This window comes from Hyaena hyaena, unplaced genomic scaffold (genome assembly GCF_003009895.1).
Source record: "Hyaena hyaena isolate Hyena2069 unplaced genomic scaffold, ASM300989v1 scaffold_1284, whole genome shotgun sequence".
Classification (NCBI taxonomy): Eukaryota; Metazoa; Chordata; class Mammalia; order Carnivora; family Hyaenidae; genus Hyaena; species Hyaena hyaena.
The window spans coordinates 193,349-213,131 of record NW_024081917.1 but is presented as its reverse complement, the minus strand read 5'-3'; the positions used below and the strand labels follow the sequence as shown (position 1 = coordinate 213,131).

Genomic DNA, 19,783 nt, shown 5'->3' with positions numbered 1-19,783 from the left:
ACAAACCATGAGCCGAAATCAAGAGCTGGATGCTTAACCAACTGAGCCACCCAGGTGCCCCCAACTTCCATTTTTTTGTTTTCATCCATTAGTGATTAACTCAAAAATACCACCTTTCCAATAAAAATTTCCCTGCCAAAATAGAATTTCTTCCGTCCACAACTACCACAATAACACTTACACACCAAACCTATTATGGATGTGCAACTTGCTTGTACTTAGTATCATTTAGTCCTCACAGTAACCACATCACCTGGACACTATCCTTTGTCACATTTTACAAATGAGGAAATTGAGGCCCAGAGAAGTTAAGCCACTTTTTTCAGGGTCATTCAGCCAGGAAGTGGTTCTGATGGTTTATTATAAATATGTTACATACAATCATTATGCTGATAAGGAAAGGAAACTAGTTCTTTAAAAGGTTTTTTAAAAATACAAACAAATAAACAAAATGAATATTATATTGGGATTGAAATCTTCTAGTGAATGGATACAGAATTCCTGAATTTTCATACCGTCTCTAGGTCCAAGTTTGGTCAAAAGTATAAGGCACTGCTACTTGAAGTGTAATTTCAGGAAGTGAGCATGGCGGAAGTATGGTGGAGACTGTTCTTTCAGGATGAAGTCCAATGACTGTGTCTGAGTCCTGCCCCTCTCACCTGATGTCCCTTACATTCCTTCAGGGGCAAAGGTCGGCGCTATAAATAGTCTTTGCACATCACACAGAAGGCAGATCTACCTCAACTACCGCCGATTTAACCCGAGCCATTGGACTTGAATACCACACTTGGGTATGTGCACATTTTTCTAGAGATGGGTTTCATGGTATTTGCCAGACTCCCCAAGGGGTCTCCACATAACAAATATTAAGAATGCTTGGCACTGTTACGGAGGCACAGTAGAGGCGGAAGAGCCCCATGGCTATGAAGGCAGAAGGAGCATTTTTGAAAAGATGAGCTCTGGGGTAGGATAGAATAGTTTCTCTCAGATACAAATAAGATGATTTCTTTTAGTGGGCATGATGAGAGGGCGTGCCTGTACGTCAATGGCACTGTCGTCCTCACAGGGTTAAAGCCATCAGGAACTTAAGACACTTACCCATCCCTCCCTCCACCCCCAGCACTTGACAGCTGAGGAATCCGAGACGTAGGCAAATAGACCGACTCAGCCAAAGCCACAGAGTTCAGGGCTGGGCTAAGCTGGAGTCCAGTGCTCATTCTGCTTCCTGCACCTTCCACCTCGCTCACAGAGCATCCTGTTAAAATGCTGATTTACAAGCAAGCGGCCACACAAAAACCCCACATCCACACATGACCTGTGGAAGCAATGTTTTGTCATTTGGCTCTAGTGAATTTTATACAAGAAACAATCCTCTCCGAACTCGTTTTCTCTTCTCTCCAGTTTTACAACATTTTATAAGAATAGGACTGAACTGTGTACTTTACCCATGAAAGATGGAGAACGGAGAGTTAAGGTGACCCACCGTCAGTGTTTTATTTTTATTTTTTCTTGCCATTAAATATCTTTCATTTTCAATTTCTCTGTCTCATTTCTACAGCAAATACCTCCGACTGCCACCTAGAGGACCCCCGGAGGTAGAAAATGGGGCAAGCATGAGAATTTACGCACTGTAATATCTCATTTAAGTCTCAAGACATATGTACACAAGCAAAACATGATAATCTTCATATCAAGACCTTAATTTTAAGATGGCAGATCTTAAAGGAGGTCTTTGGGACATCCCACATGCAGGAAACACCCCCCTCCATTAATTGGCCAGATGTATTTACGGTATACTCTGCAGAGCAATTATAGAAACAGATGCATATATTTCTATAACCATCTTTTCTGCCCAGTATATCCAAAAGCATGTAGAAGTTTTGCTTTACATCTGGAGAAAACAGAGGTGCAGAGAGCAGATGATTTGTCCTTGCCCACATAAAAAGTAGAAAGTTCTACCAAAGGTAACTATCACTCTACAGTGTAAAAATGAAGCGTTCACTTTTAATAAAACGTTACCATAATGAAACAGCATATTTAATTCATAGAGGGTTTTTTAAATAAGCATCTCTGTATCTGTGAAGTCGTATCTGATAATATCTCAGATAGTCTCCCCCCCCTTTTTTTAAAAAAAATAAAGAACTTTAAGAGCCAAGTGGGAGGGTTTTACTGTTTATAAATATAGACTAGGATTCCTATCATCTGTAACCACGAATATTCTCCCATTTCCTAGTAGCTTACCCTCTAAACAAGTCCAGTTCTTAAGAAATCAAAGATACTTTAAGATCTAAAATAATGCTGAGCGTCAATCATTAGAAAAATTACTTCTTCCTCTTATGAGAATTCTACTCCGGTAAACATCCCAGTATTCTTCTTAAAGATCACTATTGGTAATTGAGCTGAACCAAGAAATTGGTGGCAGGTTGTATGGATTTTGCCCCTGGGATCCTTTACCATTCTGAAGGGACCCCAGGGCAAATCTTGTGTGAAAAGATTAGGACTGAAGGATAATTGACAAATACTCAGTCTAGTCTTCGACTCTGGGAAGGACTCTGATTTACAAGACACCTGAGAGGAAAGCAAAAAGTATCTACTAGAATCTGACCAATGCCAGGGAGCTCACTACCTCACCATGGTGTACCCCTCTCATCAGCAATTTTTATCATTAAACGTTATTTATAAGAGAGAGAGACAGAGTGCGAGAAGGGGAGGGGCAGAGGAAGAGGGAGACGCAGAATCTGAAGCAGGCTCTAGGATCTGAGCTGTCAGCACAGAGCCTGACACAGGGGCTCAAACTCAGGAACCGCAGATCATGACCTGAGCCAATCCCGACCGCTTAACCGACTGAGTCACCCAGGCACCCCTCTTATCATTTTATAGTTTTCTGATTTTGAATAAAAATCTACTTGCTCTTCACTTTGGCCCGCATCTGACTTCTGAAGTGACACGAAGTCTCCTCCTTCATCCCATGTCATTTCTGAGGGCTTGATCCCTTGCCTCATGCTTTTGTTCTTCAGATAAAACATTCCCGGTGTCTTTGCTTTGTCTTTCTATGCTTGGGGTTCAGATCCATCACTATCATCCTTCCCTAAGAAAGTCATTCTCCTTTCAATCTGTGATAATTTACAAGTCTCCCTTTTAAAATGGGCACCTCAATGTTTATGCATCTTTGGTAACTTCCAGAAATTGTTGCTACTGAGAAATGCCCTTGCTTTATAACTTGCCCCTTTTAGTCACTGTGCTTCCTTTGATGACCACAGGCCTATGATCTGAGGACCTACCTTGGCCAAGGTCTCATCATCCAGGTGATTCTTCTGAATCACATGTTGAAGTGCAAAATAAATTTTTTCCTGAAGCTTCTGAACCTTCCTTGGTTCTATCAGCCAGGCTCGGTCTGACAAAGGAAAAGAATTAGGTAAGAGGGGAGTGGATGTGACTTTTCCCCTACCTACATGAGTGCTTAGTTTCAGTTTACATAAACCATCCATATTTTATAAAAAATACCCTGATGACAGTAATGCCAGATACAGTGACATAGGGAATGAGAATGGAAGTAAGGACCCAATGGTTCTAAAAAACACCAGTATGGTTATTATTGTCTGTGACAATTTATATCTCTCACTCTTTTGGGGGAACATATCCTTAGATTCTTTCAAAGTAGAGGTTAATGACTTGTGAAGAAAATGAATTATAGAAGCACGAAAATCTACTGCACAGGAATATTTTTGGTATTCAACACTCCCCTTCCCTTTTAAATTTGTGCTATAATTCATAGAATACACATGTATCAATTTCAAACATGGAAGCCCCCCAATTTAATTAAGCTCTTTTTCTACATGGAATTTTAAAATGGTGGATAAGATAATTCATCTTTTCCTTTCTCCCATCCCACAGTCTTTTCTCTTTTCCTTCCTCCCTCTCTTCACTCCCTCCCACCCACTCTCCTTCCTTCCTTTCTTCCTAGAAGCTTTATACACCATGGTGACTAAATTCAGCCCGGCATCAATGCCTCAGGTCGGAGCTTCAATGAAGAGACATCTAGAGGCTCCAAATGCTGAACAAATACTCATGGAAAAGAACTTGGAAATGATCCATCTGAACACAGCTCAGGTCAGGTGAGAAACTCAATTCTGTAATCCTAGACAGGGTAAGGACAAGTCCAGCCAACAGTTAAGCAAACCCTTACGTAAGGGAGCACAAAAGCCCTCAGTGACAATTGTCAATCAGAATAAATTAAGCTTCCCTCCCTCTCCCTTCCCTAAACTATGTGGAGCTGAACAGAGAGCGGCTATTAGGGCAAGAACTGGGGAAAGGGTGGGGTCTGGCACGAGATAGAGCGGGGCATCTATCCGTCTTTCCTCTCTTATGGAATATGGCATTAGGCCAGGGTGGCAGATGAGGTATTTGAGAGGTGCAGAAGCCTCTTAGGTGAGTCTGCTACCAGGGCTGGAAGATTTTCCACTAGGTAGAATAAGAAATGTCCCGTCTCCACACTTAGCAGAATTTGATGTCTATCGTGTGTTCTTTTTGGAAAAAGGCTCATAGTCCAACTGAGTTCTGACCCATAAGCAACAGGCTTGCCTTACGTCTCGGGCAGTTATCTTCATGGACTATTTAGGTTTGATATACTATGTCTTAAGTATTTGCTGCTAGGAATTTCCTGGCTTATTACAAACCTACCTAACAAGGTCAGTGGACTTTTGCAACATGTTCTTCGAGTAACCAGGAACCTGAATGAAGCTGCCTCCCTCATCCCAAAGCCACAGGCTTGGAGTGAGTCTTCCATTGAACTATATCCCATAGAAACAGTCAAATGCAACGAGAAAATGGCAGCAAGGAAAATTATTTGGCATGCGGTTGCTAGCCGAAATAAATCTTTCTTGTCATTTCCCCCATTTATCTGTATACGTTCAGGCCTGGGAAACTTGGTAGGGTTCAAAAAAAAAAAAAAAAAAAAAAAAAGGGAAACCAAAAGAGGCCTAGAAGAACAGCTTGATTGTAGACAGAGCCACAAAAGAAACTGTTAGAGATAACATGCCAAGTGATAACTTCCATTTTTGATAATGTGGTTAAATAAAAAACAGAAGCAAATGTAAAAAAAAATCTTCAGAACACTTAAAAATAAACAGATCAAGCCTCACTGATAGGAAGTGTAGAAGCTGGTATTATTGGTAGACCTCACCAGAGTAACATGCCAATGTGGACCATCACAGGTAAGGTTCATTTCTTCCAGCCCCACAGAAAACTATGTTAAGGTATAAGAAGGGATCTCATCTCTGAGATGAAGTTTATAGAAAGAACGAGGCTCTTGGCTATAAACCTTATTAGGAATGTGTTCCAATAGAGAACTGTAAACGGTACTGCCAAATCTAACCGAGCAGACAGCTGAGAGACTCCGAGTTCTCATCCTGGCTGAAGTAGTAGCCATGTATTTATTAGGAATCTACACATTTTCGAGCTGGTGTATACTTTTTTTTTTTTAAGTATTTTTATTTATTTCCCGGAGAGAGAGAGCGACAGCGTGAGCAGGGAAGGGCCAGAGAGAGAGGGAGATACAGACTCTGAAACAGGCTCCAGGCTCTGAGCTGGCAGTCAGCACAGAGCCCGACGCGGGGCTCGAACCCACGAACCGCGAGATCATGACCTAAGCGAAAGTCGGACGCTTAACCGACTAAGCCACCCAGGCGCCCCTCGAGCTGGTGTATACTTTTAAATAGCATTTCAATTGCTATGGTTCTATGTGGTCTAAAGATGTCACCCCTTACCTTCTTTGAAAAGTTTGGTATGTTATTGCATTTTAGAGCTAGGTAGGCATGATCTTTATTATCATGAAGTCCAGCCCTATGACTTGATAGGTGAGGAAACAGAGGGTCTAAGGGGTCAAGCGTTTAGGGTCTCAGAGATAAATGATGACAGATCCCCATTCTAGAATGTCTACTGCCATGTCAGAGATGCTTCCTTTTCCAGTCTTTAGATGGAGTCATTTTCCTCTCTGTTGTCCTCGCCTCCTTTTAAATCCCCTACTATCCCTAATTTACGTGGAGAAGCCAACACAAGAGGTATTTAAAGAGAAGAAGGTGTATGTTTTATTTACCTGTGTCCTCATGCTGAATCTCCCATTTAAATATATTTCTACTAAGTCTCACTTTACTTCCTGGGCATTTTTTTTAATGTCTTTTATTTCTCAAAATCAAAATAGGACTTAGCTGTAACTCAGGCCGCTGTCTGTCCTCATTTATCTGTTAAGAAATATTTTTACTTGTCTGAATCTGGAGTGACCCTTACCACACATCCTACTCTTGCTTGTGGGGAAAAATGGGTCATTTTAAGTATTTTAAGGCTACCTTCCTTTGAATGGTCCATAAATACCACAAGCTTGTCAAAGCAAACATAATTCTCTTCAATTTCTGCTGACTACCTACGTTTAGGGGGTATAATCCATGTTAAAGACAGGATATATATATACATATATATATATATTTTTTTTAAAGACAGAGCCTCAGACCTCCCTACCTGGGGATATCAGAACAGCAGATGAGAACAAAGCAATCTCCTCCTCAGTCAGCTGCAAGGAACACAAATTCTTTGCAAAGTCAAATGCTTCATTCACTAGGTCATCAGAACCTGTAAGAGAATGGGGCAATAGTAAGAAAGTCCCATAGTCAAAAGTCACTCAAGGACTTGCACACTGGGCGACAATATTTGCGAGTTCCTAATAATTATAGAACGAGGAAACTGGGAAACATCTCCATCAAGTACGAAAGTTGACATCACCAATGAGTGGCTGACAGAAATGGTGTATGCCCATTGCCATATTCCACTGGGAAGATAGAAACGAAATCTAATCTTGTAATGTTGAAATGAGCTCCAGCTAGAAAATTAAATACATGATTTGGGGATCCTTTGGTATAGAGGCAGCATTGACAGAAAACCTAACACATGATATATAAGGGGCCAAGGGCTGTCAGTCTTAGTTGCACTTGAACCTGGCCATGTAAAATGCCCAGAGGCCTCAAACTGAGATGTTAAAAACATCTTATAGATTGAAGATGAGGTGCCTTTCAAGTTGGTAACTTCCCTGGAAATATTCCGGAGGGGGCAGGCATTCATTGATTTCTCCTTTCTAATGGATGCTTCGGAGGCCAGTTGCTTAGCAATTGTGAATTTTGGCAAAATAATGCTTCATCCCTACACGGATCCTTGGCAAATGTTTATTTTATGAAGCTGGAAATATACCCGAGTTTCTTGCCAAGGCTTTTCCTCCTTTCTTGAAAGTCTAGCCTTGTAGATGACATGGATGTGTATCACTGAAGAAGGGAAATGCTACCATTCGGACAAACTTGCTGTTAGCTACCGTATCAACTAACAGCACAAAAGGTGAAAGGGCACTGGCCTTCCGTGATGTCCGTGGGCAGGGTATGGAACAAGTGGCACTGTCAATCGTGAAAACCTTTCCTGGCATCGACCCATCTTTGCTAACGTTCTTCTTATCTGCACCGTGTACTGATGACTGGATGTGAATGATACATGACACTCCCGAAGACTGACTCTGTCCATGCCCACCCACGGGAATGGTCTGGAGATCATTTGGGGCAGGTTGGCATCTACTCTATCTGTGCTTTCAGAACTTCATGACTTAAGAGGAAGAAAGTCAGTGCTTTTAGTGAGAAGCCAGTGAAGAAGTCTTCTTTTAATTAAATATCTTAACTAATGATTGTGAATTTACAAAAGAAACTTAAGAGATCACCCAGGGACCACCACAGGCCTATGTTATATACTCTGTGGGGCAGTAAGCTAGAAGGGAAAATAAAAGTTGATCCTACAAGGAAAGATCTAGAAGGCATCTCAGTTCTTCATTGATTTCTGAATGAAGTATGGTCAATCTCAATGGGGTCTGTAGTTCTCTCCTGCTTTTCATAGTAGGATGCACGATTATAAGATCTCAAGAGTTAGATAAAATATTGAAGGCTCAACTGGTCTAGACCTTATCAAATGAGATACCAGTTCACATTAAAGAATCAAGGCATTTCATTTACCCACTTCGATCTGAGTGGAGAAACTGATGGCAGCTAAGAAAATTATGTCACCATCCAAGGTAAACTTACCTAAGGCCTTGAACATCTGCATTCCTCCATATTTTCCTTCAAACAGAACAGTGTTGTTTAATGGATTGAAGGCACGGCACATTCTCACTAAAACTACTTCCAGGCAACCTATGCATAAAAAAAAAAACCAAAATGGATATACATGTGCAATAATAAAGCATATGTTATTGTATATAGGTCGAGACTTTGAAAAAACTTTAAAACACACCCATGCAGACACATAGACACACACAGTCAGAAATACCTCAGGATACCTTCCCAAGCAAAAGATAACTATATTAGAAAGAAAGCTCTCTACATGCTTATGTGAGGAATTAAAGATAAAAATATACTTTAAAGGTGGCTAAAATGCAGGGCAGCAACAACATGGTTTGGGGAAGCATCCATAGTTTTTTTGGGAGGGAGGGTTGGGGGGGGGATGAGTATTAAAGGTATTTTCAACTCCTGAATTCACAAGGAGCTTTGTAGCAGGGAAGTCCAGCCTGTCAACATTTGTAGAAATTTTGCTGTTGGGAAAACTTGCTCTCTGCTTCAGTTTTCAACAGCCTCTGTGTATATTTCAGCACAGGATGACTTTATACAGGAACCCCTTCAGGGTGTTTCCTGAGGGCACCATTTACATCTTTGTAAATGTCTTTGAAATGAAGTTTTCTTGGTCAAATGAGTTTTGGCAAAATGCTGAATATTATCTCACTTTAGAGAGTTATACTCCACATTCACAGATCAAAGGCTTGGGAAAGTCCCAACACGAAGCAACTTGTTCAACCTCGATGGACCCAGCATTTCTCTGAGATCACGGTTAGCCCCATGAGGGCGGGACCTTTGTCTGCAGTCACAGGGAGTTGTGGTTATTTTATTCACTAGTATATCTCCAGGACCTAGGAAAGTTCCTGGCACATAAATAAATATTCAATAAATATTTATTGAATGAATTAGTTTGCTACCTTTGTTTTTCCCTCGAACATTTACTGATGCTCTGAGGAACTATGGTTGTGCAGTTTCTCCACATTATGGACAAATGGGCTTTTGCCCCATAGTGTGTGGGAAGGTGACAGCCGGACTCAGAAGCCACAAATTTGCATGAGGGCGTCATACAGGTGATTTGGCCACACCCATGGTGTTCCCAAGGGTATCCATGGAGCCTTTCTTATGCTTCCATGTAATATTTATGTCTCTGTCTTATTTTTTTGCTGCCATATAATATTTATGTCTCCATCTTATTGTTTTGATCTGCTGATTTCTCCTTGCTTTCCCTTATATGTCACCTAGCACAGGGGCTTACACATAGGAGACTTGTAAATATTAATTAAAACAGTGCTTTTCTGACAAAAACAATAATAGGTGCTGCTTATTGAGAATTTATAGGGTGGAAGTTACTTTCCCTGTCCCCTTACATTATTTTATTTGCTCCTTACAATACCAATTTAGGTGAATTTTTTAATGTTTATTTATTTCTTGAGAGAGAGAGAAAGACGATCTGAAGCCAGCTCCACACTGATAGCAGAGAGCCAAACGTGGGGCTTGAACTCATGAACTGTGAAATCATGATCTGAGCTGAGGTCAGACACTTAACTGACTGAGCCACCGAGGTGCCCCCTGGGAGAGTTTTATTAGCCCTTTCTGATAGGTGAGTTACAGGAGGCTTAAGGAGATTAAGTACTCTGCCTTTTATATTAGAGTCAACATTTTTACAGCAGGCAGAGATGTTAAAAGATTATATGGTGCAGTAGTTCTCCAATGTCCATCTACGGACTGGTTGTATCTGAGACTTAGCTAGAAATACAGTGAAGTGGGTTCCCTTCTAGGAGATTCAGACCCATGGGCCTTCAGACTCAGAATGGTCAATAATCTCCTTTGATGCTGCTGATTCAATTGTAAGTTTAGAATTCATTTTTTCTGGTCCATCTCTTCATTTTGCAAATAGGGAAGCTGCCATCTAGAAGGTTAGCTCAAGGTCACACATGAAATGCGGCAGATTTTTTTTTTTTCCAAAGAGAGTTGCAAAAATATCTTCCATCCCACATGCTTTTCAAGAGCCTTACCACTCCCCCATCAAGAAGGATCCATGTCAGGGCACCTGGGTGGCTCAGTCAGTTAGCATCTGACTCTTGGTTTTTTGGCTCAGGTCGTGATCTCACCATTTGTGAGTTTGAGCCCTGCGTCGGGCTTGGCACTGATGGCGCAGCACCTGCTTGGGATTCTCTCTCTCCCCTTCTTTTTCTGCTTTTCCCGTTTGCTGTCTCTCTCTTTTTCGAAATAAATAAATAAACTTAAAAAAAAAAAAGGGAAGATCCATGTCGTCTACCCTTGAGCCCAGGTGGGCCGTCATGGCTGCCTCGACTAACAGAATGGAGTGGAAATAGCACTGCATGAGTTTTAAAGGTAAAAAATGCTATGCACTTTGGCCTTATTCTCCTGGAGGGTTAGCTTTCGAAACCTTGCAACCATGCTATGAACAGCCCAAGCGGTCTGTGGAGAGATGATACGGATAGGAACTGGGGCCTGTGGCTCAGAGCCTTGACCAACTTGGGACTGTCAATCAGCACACAGTGCCAGCTGTGTGAAGGAGACCATTTAAAAGCAGTTCCTCCTGCCTTCAGTCAAGTCTCCTCAGCAGACGCCACATGGAGCATTCCTTGCTGAGCTCAGCTCAAATTGTAGTTTTGGGAGCAAAATAAATGATTACTGTCATTTGAACTAAGTTTTGGGGTCATTTGTAGCCAGCAACAGGTACCTGATAGATCGAGTTCATGCTTGGATCAAGGTTTGCATCAAGTTTAATCATGTGGTGAAGAAGCAGCAGCAACTTATACCTATTCTCTTTGGCCCAAGTTCAAATGCCAGCTTTGCTAATGCTTTGTGATACTGAACACAGTCCTTCACTTCTCTGAATCTTCCCCCTCTTTCTAGAACATGGAAACAATACTGGTGTCACGAGACTAAACGAGACGTCATGGGCAAACACTAACATATACAGGTGTGTTATCACACGCACACGTGGACATGTTATACTCAGTACTCTGCCCCAGGCCCACGAGGGTTAACAAACAACATGATGGCTCTTATTTTGTCCTTTCAAAGCGGGGGGCAGGGTTGTCAAAGAAAGAAAATTTGTTTCCTGTTTGGGTAATAGCATCTGCGAGGTCAGTCATGTGCAGAATGTCTTGAGCTCCTTCCTAAGTGTGCGTGTGTCACAGAGCATGTGTGGAAGAAGGGGAGGGAAGGATCAGAGCTCAGGGAGTTTCTCAGGTGGATACTGGCTGCAGGCTATCCTCATTAAAATGATTGGAAATGACCACAGAGGCAGAGCTCTGCTAGCCTGGAAATTTTCCCCCCCAACAGAAGGCAAGCAGCGCATTTTAGAGCCAGCTCAGCAATTCAGCCACCTTGACACGCTAATTACTTGCACTGCCTGTCAAGCTGGGTATCTCAGCCTCCACAATTAATAGCTCCACTTTCAATAAGCAAAATTGTATTTGACTTCAAAGGGGAACTGAATGAGTATCAGGGCATTTTTATTACCGAGAGTTTCCTTTGGGAGTTGGCTGCCAGTGTGGGCGGTACAAATGAACTACATACTGGAAGGAAGATTTTCTAGAGCCGACGCTGAGCGGAGGGTTGACCACATCTGGGTCTAAACAAGGGCCCCACCCATGACCCTTCTCCTGGCTTACCTGACTTCAGAAGTAGAATTTGGTCATTTTGACAGAGCTCCATGAAGCCCGTTATCCGCTTCGCGAACTCTACCACATACTGGATGGCGTGAGTGATCTGGATGGCGCATTGCTGCCACAGCGCTTCCCTGGACTTCAAGAGAGGAGACGCACGATGTACATGGAGCACAGACAATGTGGAGAGTGCACGAAACATGCAGACTTTTCCTACTGGAGCTTACCCATCCCTGGGGGCCCAATGTGGGAATCCACCCCACTCCTTCCAAAGAGGTGGATGAAATTTTCTAACACCCTGATTTGCCCTGTTTGAGCCTTGCTACAGCACAATGGTCACTGTACTGAGACTAAGTTAATGGAAACATTGTGATAATAGGTAAAGATAGGTATTTACAGTTGTTTTACTCTCTTTTTCCTCTGTCTGCTCACCTAAACAAATGCAAGCTCTTAGTCCATTTTGTGAAAAGAAACTTTTGCCCTGAGGGCTAGTGGGGACAGAAGCGTTCCCAGGCTTCTGTCTGGTCATTTTCATGGGTGCCTAACAAACACCAAATTTGTAAGATTTTTTACATTGTGTTCTTTTTCCAGAACTTAGGGAGATTGCTTGTTGGTATAAAAAGTTGTTCACGGGAAAAGACCTCACATCGAATCATTCTCTTAAGTAATATAGGATTGATTCAATATTGATCCAGTAATCCAATTGATCCTTGGATTATTTTCTTTGGAATGGGAAACATAAATCCAAGTGTATTCATTTATGCTTTTTACTGCCCGTAACAATATCTATACTTTTGTCTCCTTATTTATATAAAAGTGGTAAGATTTGATTGTTCCAATGGAGAAAAATCAGTATTTTGTAATCATGTTTAGAGACACATTTATATATTTTATTTAAAATAAAATGATAATGCCAGTCATTTACTAGTAGATCTTGTAATTGTGGATATCAGTTCCACAGGAAAGTAATGTGAATACATAACAAAAACAAATTCCTTCTCTTAAAAATTTCTCTAATGGACACAAAGTAGCAATCGAAAGAATAATAGTCATATGAGATGAGTTGTCTTTTTTCTCTTTGGTCTTTTTAAATATGTAGGGCAAGAAAAACATTAAGGATGCTTTATTGCATATCTTTGTAGTATAAATTTGCAACTATTATTACTGCTATAATTTCTCAATCGTTTCTCTTCTTTGCCTGGCCCCAGAAAGTCACTGTGAAAAGGCCCTAAAGTCATCTGATGTGGACACAGTCGCCCCGGTCACTCATATAGGGCAATGATTTTTTAATTGGGGTGGTTTTACCCCCCAGGGAACACTTGGCAATATCTGGAGACACCTGATTGTCACAGCTGTGTGTGTGAGGGGGTTGCTACCGGCATCTAGTGGGTAGAGACAAGGGATGATGCTAGCCACCCTACAACGTGCATGACAAGTCCCTACACAAAGGATTATCCAGCCCCAAATGTCAATAGTGCTGAGATTTGAGAAAGCCGTAAGTAGAGAGATCACAGGGAGAACATTCTCGTAGTTTCCCAGAGTACCTTGCTCTGGTAGGCTTTGATTTCCTCGTAGGTGTGGGTCTGCCATGCCAGCTGGTGCAGTTCCTCCATGGTGTACTGACACGTCTCCAGATGGGACTTAATGATGTTCTGTGCAATTCGATCTGTGGGAAAGAATATCAGTTTGAAGGTTTGTGAATAAATTCGCGCACTGCAAAGAGACACACGCTTGATGTTTACGCCTGGAATACCTTTGGAGACACTCAGTTGTATTAGACTATCTTTAACACTACTCTCTAGCTAACACTCTCCAAACTGTTGCCTTTTTTTCAATTTTCTCTTTTAATCAAAATTTACTGCCTTTTCTTCCCCTTTTCAGTCACAAATCTGAGGGCTTATGAGTTGTGAAGTGTTCAAATAATTATTTTAAAAATAAATACAAATGACCATGTTTCCCGCTTTGTGACCCAAAAGTCCACTAATAGTCTTGACATGTACAGTCCAAAGGCTTTAAAATATCTTGAGAATCACTATAACTTTTCTTTAAAAAGGTTACAAAGAGAAAATGATTATATTCACCAAAAGAAGGAACAAACACAATCGGTCGGTCCTTGGGGCCGACATTGTATTTGGTATTAGATCTTAAATACTGAACATTCTGAATTTGGACGTATGGAAATTGAACAACAGAAGCAGACACAGCAGCTCTCCCCAAAATCTGCAGTGAGTTCCCTGAAGTTAGATAGAGTTGAGAGGATGTTCCCTCAAAATCTCCTGAGCTCCTTGAACACACGAAGAAGGCAACATCTTGGGAAACCGAAGTACAGAGGGATTCCGGTTGGGAGGTCTGACTAGAATGATGACCACATTTTCTGCCTAATAACTGTTCTTGGCTCATACAGAAATAGATTTTTTTTCTAGTGTTTTAGGTTATGCCATTTCAAATGCAATTTCAGTTCTTTCTAAATAGCCATATTTAATTTCTCCAGGATAATTCTCAAAGCAGTGCTTAAGTACTTTCCTTTAAACTTGCTAAGCTTCTGGTATATGTGGTGTAAAATACATTGAGATTTGGTGATGTAGAGAATTAAAAAATGTAAGCTTGCACCTCTAATGAACTTTCCAAAAAAACAACAACCCCAAAACAACCTTGTATATCCCATCGCCTGGCACATTAAAACACTGAATAAATGTTAGCTACAATTATCATTATTAGGACATTCTATAGAATTTGTCATCGGGGAAACAATGTGATTAACTCCAACTGACACAAAACAGAGGTATTTAATTTTGGAGTCAGTGCAAATGATGGAGGCTGTTTCAATATTTACTAGTTTTTCAATCAGAACCATAAAGTGTTAGGTGTAGAAGATGCTACAAAATGCTAACTTATGATTATAGTTCTGCTCTATTGGGTTTAGCATTCAGCATTTCTAGACTTTCATTGCTTATCATACTCTAAAATCCTTTCTTTAAAAAAATCTTATATTCAAAATTTTATTGAATATCCTCCTATGTTGTAAAAAAAAGGGCAGGAATTACTTTATACATCATATTAAAATAGATTGGTATGTCATGGTTCATCATTTTTCAATTTCACTTGGGCAGTCTAATTACTTAGAAGCTAAAAAAAAATATCTATTCCTCAGTAAGTCTATTATGAAAACATAAGATTTCTATGGCTTTCTAGTTTTCAAACCTTTATCTTCTTGGTGTAGTCTGTTTTCATCTTCAAAGATATGCTGATCTGTCAGTAATTTATAGGCTTCAGGGTTTATAAGCAAAACTACAGCTGCCACTCAAAATTGCATTATGAAAAACTCTTTATCTGTTGTTCCTTTATGACATCTCCTGTGAACTACTGGCCAAGATTTAAAAGTTCTCTAGCCTTCTGCCACCAACGCTTGGGGGTATGGGGCATAAGGCAGAGTGAGTGGGCGTAATAAATACATGGACAGATTAAGGCAAAATTGGAAGTTAACTCCACACACAGGTTTTAGGACTCAGCTCAGATGTCCATCACTGGCAAAGTTTTCCCTCCTCCCCTGTGCCCTCTGGTAGAGGGGTCAGCTGCCTTTACACTTGATTCTACTTCCAGAGCCTTTATTCCGCTCAGACTTGCACTGTGGTCATTTGTGTGAATCTGTTTGCTCCTTACTCTTCAAGGTTGTGTGAGTTCTTTTAAGAGCTGGACTGCAGAGCCTAACATAGTGTCTTCATAGACTCATTTAACAAATATTTTTTGTAAGGCTATTATGTACCAGGTTGAAGTATAGATTTTTTTAGAAAAAGGATGTTGTCTCTTTTTAAAAAGGATCTTACAATATCATGTATCATATCATATATCGTATTGTATTGTATCGTATCATATCATGATATAATAAGTGCCCGTAAGTTATTGTGGGAGCTCAAAGAAGAATGTCCCTAACTCAGTCTGGAGGAGGCCAAAAAATAACTATAGAGAAGATGCCTGTTGATCTGGGTCTGAGCACAGGTTTGTCACATGGAGAAGAGAAAGGTAAACCTCAGGTAGAGGGAATGATATTACCAAGGCACAGATAGAAAGCTAGTTAGGAGCTAGATAATTTCTCATATTACATTTCATATCTTTACAGTCCTTACTTTTTACAACCAATTTCCCTTTTACTGAGGAAACGAGGGAATGACTCTAGATCCATTTTTATAGAGCTAGCAAGTGGTGTTTTGAAATCAGGTTGTCTTTTTCCAGCAAGAACACTGTAGTGTGTGCAGCACAGAGTGCGTGGAGAGATGGGGAGAAATGAGATCAGGCAAGGATGTTGTCGTCGGAGACCCGACAGCTGAGGAAGGCACGCTGAGGAGTCTGGGAGCTAGTAGAAGCTGTGAAGCAGGAGAGGGACAGGGTCAGTTCTCTGGTCTTAAAAATGTGACCTTGGCCATGGTACGAAGATGAAGTGGCATTAGGGAGTACATGAGATTCATCAGGCTTCGGTGAGCATTAAAGCAAGATATGAGGAGATTCTGGATTCAAGACAGTTCTGAAGCATGATGCACATGACCAGAAGATGTGGCAGAGGGGGTGTAGAAAGAAAATTAAGTACTCAAGGTGCTCGACCAATGTTGGGTTAATTAAGGTAATATTGAAAATGTCCATCTATCCATCCATCCCTCCACCCACCCACCCTTCCATTTTCTGCTTTATTTCACAAAGGATTTGAGAAAGCTTATACTGATCCTTTGTTCAAAAATCTTTTTTTTTAGTTTATTCTGAGAGAGAGAGTGCACATGCAAGCAGGGGTGGGGCAGAGAGAGAGGGAGAAAAAATCCCAAGCAGACTTTGGACTCTCAGCGCTTGAACAGTGTAGTGGGGGTTCGAACTCACAAGCCTTGAGATCTTAAAGCCTAAGCACTCACAACGGCTTTGGGGTCAAACATTGAACACGCACTATTATTTCCCACCTCCCTGTGGTGAGAAATAGAAGGCAAATCTCTGGCTGACATAAGATTTATAACTATCAGCGAAGGTAAAGACACAGTAGCAGCAGATGCTGAACAGCCATTCTCCACTTTGTTCCAGAGTCTGCCATGCAGAGGTGAGCCCCGTGCAAAACCCTCTCAAGACTCAGGTCAATAAACCAGAGGGTAAAGCTAGACATGGTCCCATGGGAGCAGGGCCCAAGGGCGCATTCTGTCAATGAGAAAGATGCACCGCCGTCAGAGGAGATGGGTTGCCTGGACTGAGATTCTGCGGTTGTGAAACGGGGAGACTGATTTAAGAGGAGGGGACAAAGGGAGAGACAAAGAACACAGTATACAAAGTTCCTGCTAGGAGCCAAAGGAACTTTCAAGAGTCCTTGCCTGGAAAAACAGAAAAGGTAATAGTAAACGCAGTCCCCTCCAGGGACTGACCACATGAGAAGTCCAGACAAAGAGACTGAGGTAAAAGAGCAGAGGATAGGGAATCTTTCTGGGCAATCGCACACCCTTCATCCGTTTCCCGGACTTGGGTTGCAGTTGCTTGTCAGAGCCTGGTTCTCCATGGATTCTCTGACCAGCTTGGGCCCTGGATGGCACATGTTGAAGACGGGGCCCGCCTGCACGGTGCCGGGATGAGGGGTCCGGCAGCAGTTATGACCCAGGTGACTGACGAAGGGGAAAGTTGCCCATTGTCAGAGGCAATGTCCATGAACTCTACCCTCCGCTCTTTGTGATGTCAGGGATGAGGCTAGAGATTTCTTTTTATTTTATTTTATTTTTTATTTATTTATTTCTAGGAGAGAGAGAGAGATAGACAGCGTGAACAGGGGTGGGTCAGAGAGAGAGGGAGACACAGACTCTGAAACAGGCTCCAGGCTCTGAGCTGGCAGTCAGCACTGAGCCCGACGCGGGGCTCGAACCCACGAACCGCGAGATCATGACCTAAGCGAAAGTCAGACGCTTAACCGACTAAGCCACCCAGGTGCCCCAAGGATAGAGATTTCTTAAGTGGATATGAACATGGAGCTACATTTTCTCAGGAGTTAAGATTTTGTATGTGTTCTGTACATGTTCAGTGAGACAGAGGTTTGTCCAGTTCACTAAGAGAACGCAAGCTGCTTTGCTAGGTTATAAAATGATGTCAAGGAATGAGAAAGAGCTCAGTCATTGCTTCTCAGTCCTGGTGAGGTGAAATGCAAATGCTGATGCTGGCAAGGAAAAATTGGGTGTGTAATCCCAGGCTAATATTAAGTCCATGATCCTTATTTTCTATTTGTAAACTGGATGAAAAATGGCTTGTTCTCACTTTCTCTCTACCCCCGCCTCCCTCCCCGATAAAATGGCTGTTTTGTTTTTAGACTTGGACTCTACTATTTTTCTTTCTTTAAAAAAATATTTTTAATGTTTTATCTATTTCTAGGAGAGAGAGAGAGAGAGAGAGAGCGCGCGCAGGGGAGGGTCAGAGAGAGAGGGAGTCACAGACTCCGAAACAGGCTCCAGGCTCTGAGCTGGCAGTCAGCACAGAGCCCGACGCAGGGCTCAAACCCACGAACCGCGAGATCATGACCTAAGCGAAAGTTGGACGCTTAACCGACTAAGCCACCCAGGTGCCCCGGACTCTACTATTTTTCTTGAAGGAAGGCTTGTTGGAACATAAGACTTATAAGCCACTGATAGAATTTGTAACTTCATGTATTAAGTGTATTTTTCTTTATGAGATAGAAATAACAACGTCTGAGTCAAGTGTAGGAGTTATCCTAGAAATCTTTAAAATAACTGATAGAAGGAAACGTTTATGACACAGATTTTGGTATACTTATCTCCAAACTCACTAAGTTGTATATTTAATAATAGGGACAGATTTTTGTATGTCAGTCATACCCCAATAAAGAGAAAGTAACTGAAATAAAAAAAATAAAAAAAGAAAGTAACTGATATAAGCAAATTACCATTGTTGATGGAAAAAAACTTCTAAAAAATATTTTTAAAATGGTCACACTTCCCTGAAACTCTCAGGGGTAATCTTAAATCCACTTACAATGTGGGCGATGAGAAGAGAAAAATTAAAATTTTGAAGGGAAAGCTGGAATAAAATTGATGGTAATTCTCAATGGTGTGTGTAAAAATTACAGAACCCTAGAGCTAGAGCTAACCTCTTTCTTCCATTTCCAAATGGACTGTATCTAAATAATTCCAGAAGTGAGTTGGCTCCCTAGTCTCTGTCCACACCCCTCCCCATCCTCATCAATCTTCATGATGATGTATGGAATAAATCAAAGAGTAAGAAAGAGGTCTTTCCTTAAAGCATTTAGAAATGGTTGAGATGCATATGATAAAGTTCACAAAGGTAAATAGAGTGTGAAAGATCAATCGTAGCAGCGTCTGGGTGGCTCAGGCAGTTAAGCATCAGACTTTGGCTCAGGTCATGATCTTGAGGTTTTTGAGTTCAAGCCCTGTGTTGGGCTCTGTGCTGACAGCTCAGAGCCTGGAGCCTGCTTGGATTCTGCGTCTCCCTGTCTCTCTGCCCCTCCCCTGCTCATGCTCTGTCTCTCTCTGTCTCTTGATAATAAATAAACGCTAAAAAAAATAAAGATCAATCATAACATTGGGGTGCCTGGGTGGCTAATTGGCTTAAGTATCTGACTTCGGCTTAGATCATGATCTAGTGGTCCATGGGTTCGAGCCCCGCATCGAGCTTTGTGCTGACAGCTCAGAGCCTGGTGTCTGCTGCGGATTCTGTGTCTCCTTCTCCCTGACCCTCCCCCACTTGCACTCTGTCTCTGTCTCTCTCAAAAATAATTAAACATTAAAATTTTTTAAAAGATCAATCATATCATAACACAATGTAAAAATAACATTTTGAAGTAACCCTTAAAGAAATACACGAAAAATAATTTTTCATACATGCTGATCTGCATAGCAAAGCAAAGTTTGGAAACAAGTCACCCAAATTAACTAATTCTATGCAGAGGAAAAGGCGACGTGTGTCTGTATCAGCGAGAAATAAGTAAATTGACAAGCAAGGTGACAATTTCTTGTTTATAACTGTAAT

General features: G+C 41.4%; 1 protein-coding gene across 4 annotated transcripts in view; it reads right to left on the bottom strand.

Moving 5' to 3' along the window:
* RORB (RAR related orphan receptor B) overlaps positions 1–19,783 on the bottom strand; it is a 210,925-nt gene that overhangs the window by 28,845 nt on the left and 162,297 nt on the right. For 3 of the 4 annotated variants that reach the window (XM_039223144.1, XM_039223147.1, XM_039223143.1), the window contains exons 5-9: positions 13,318–13,439; positions 11,780–11,912; positions 8,106–8,213; positions 6,514–6,624; positions 3,282–3,394 (exon numbers count right to left, since the gene is read on the bottom strand). In XM_039223144.1, coding sequence (XP_039079075.1) covers positions 3,282–3,394; positions 6,514–6,624; positions 8,106–8,213; positions 11,780–11,912; positions 13,318–13,439 — 587 coding nt within the window. Of the gene's footprint in view, positions 1–1,505; positions 1,579–3,281; positions 3,395–6,513; positions 6,625–8,105; positions 8,214–11,779; positions 11,913–13,317; positions 13,440–19,783 lie in introns of those variants that run through there. The other variant, XM_039223145.1, reaches the window with a different exon arrangement.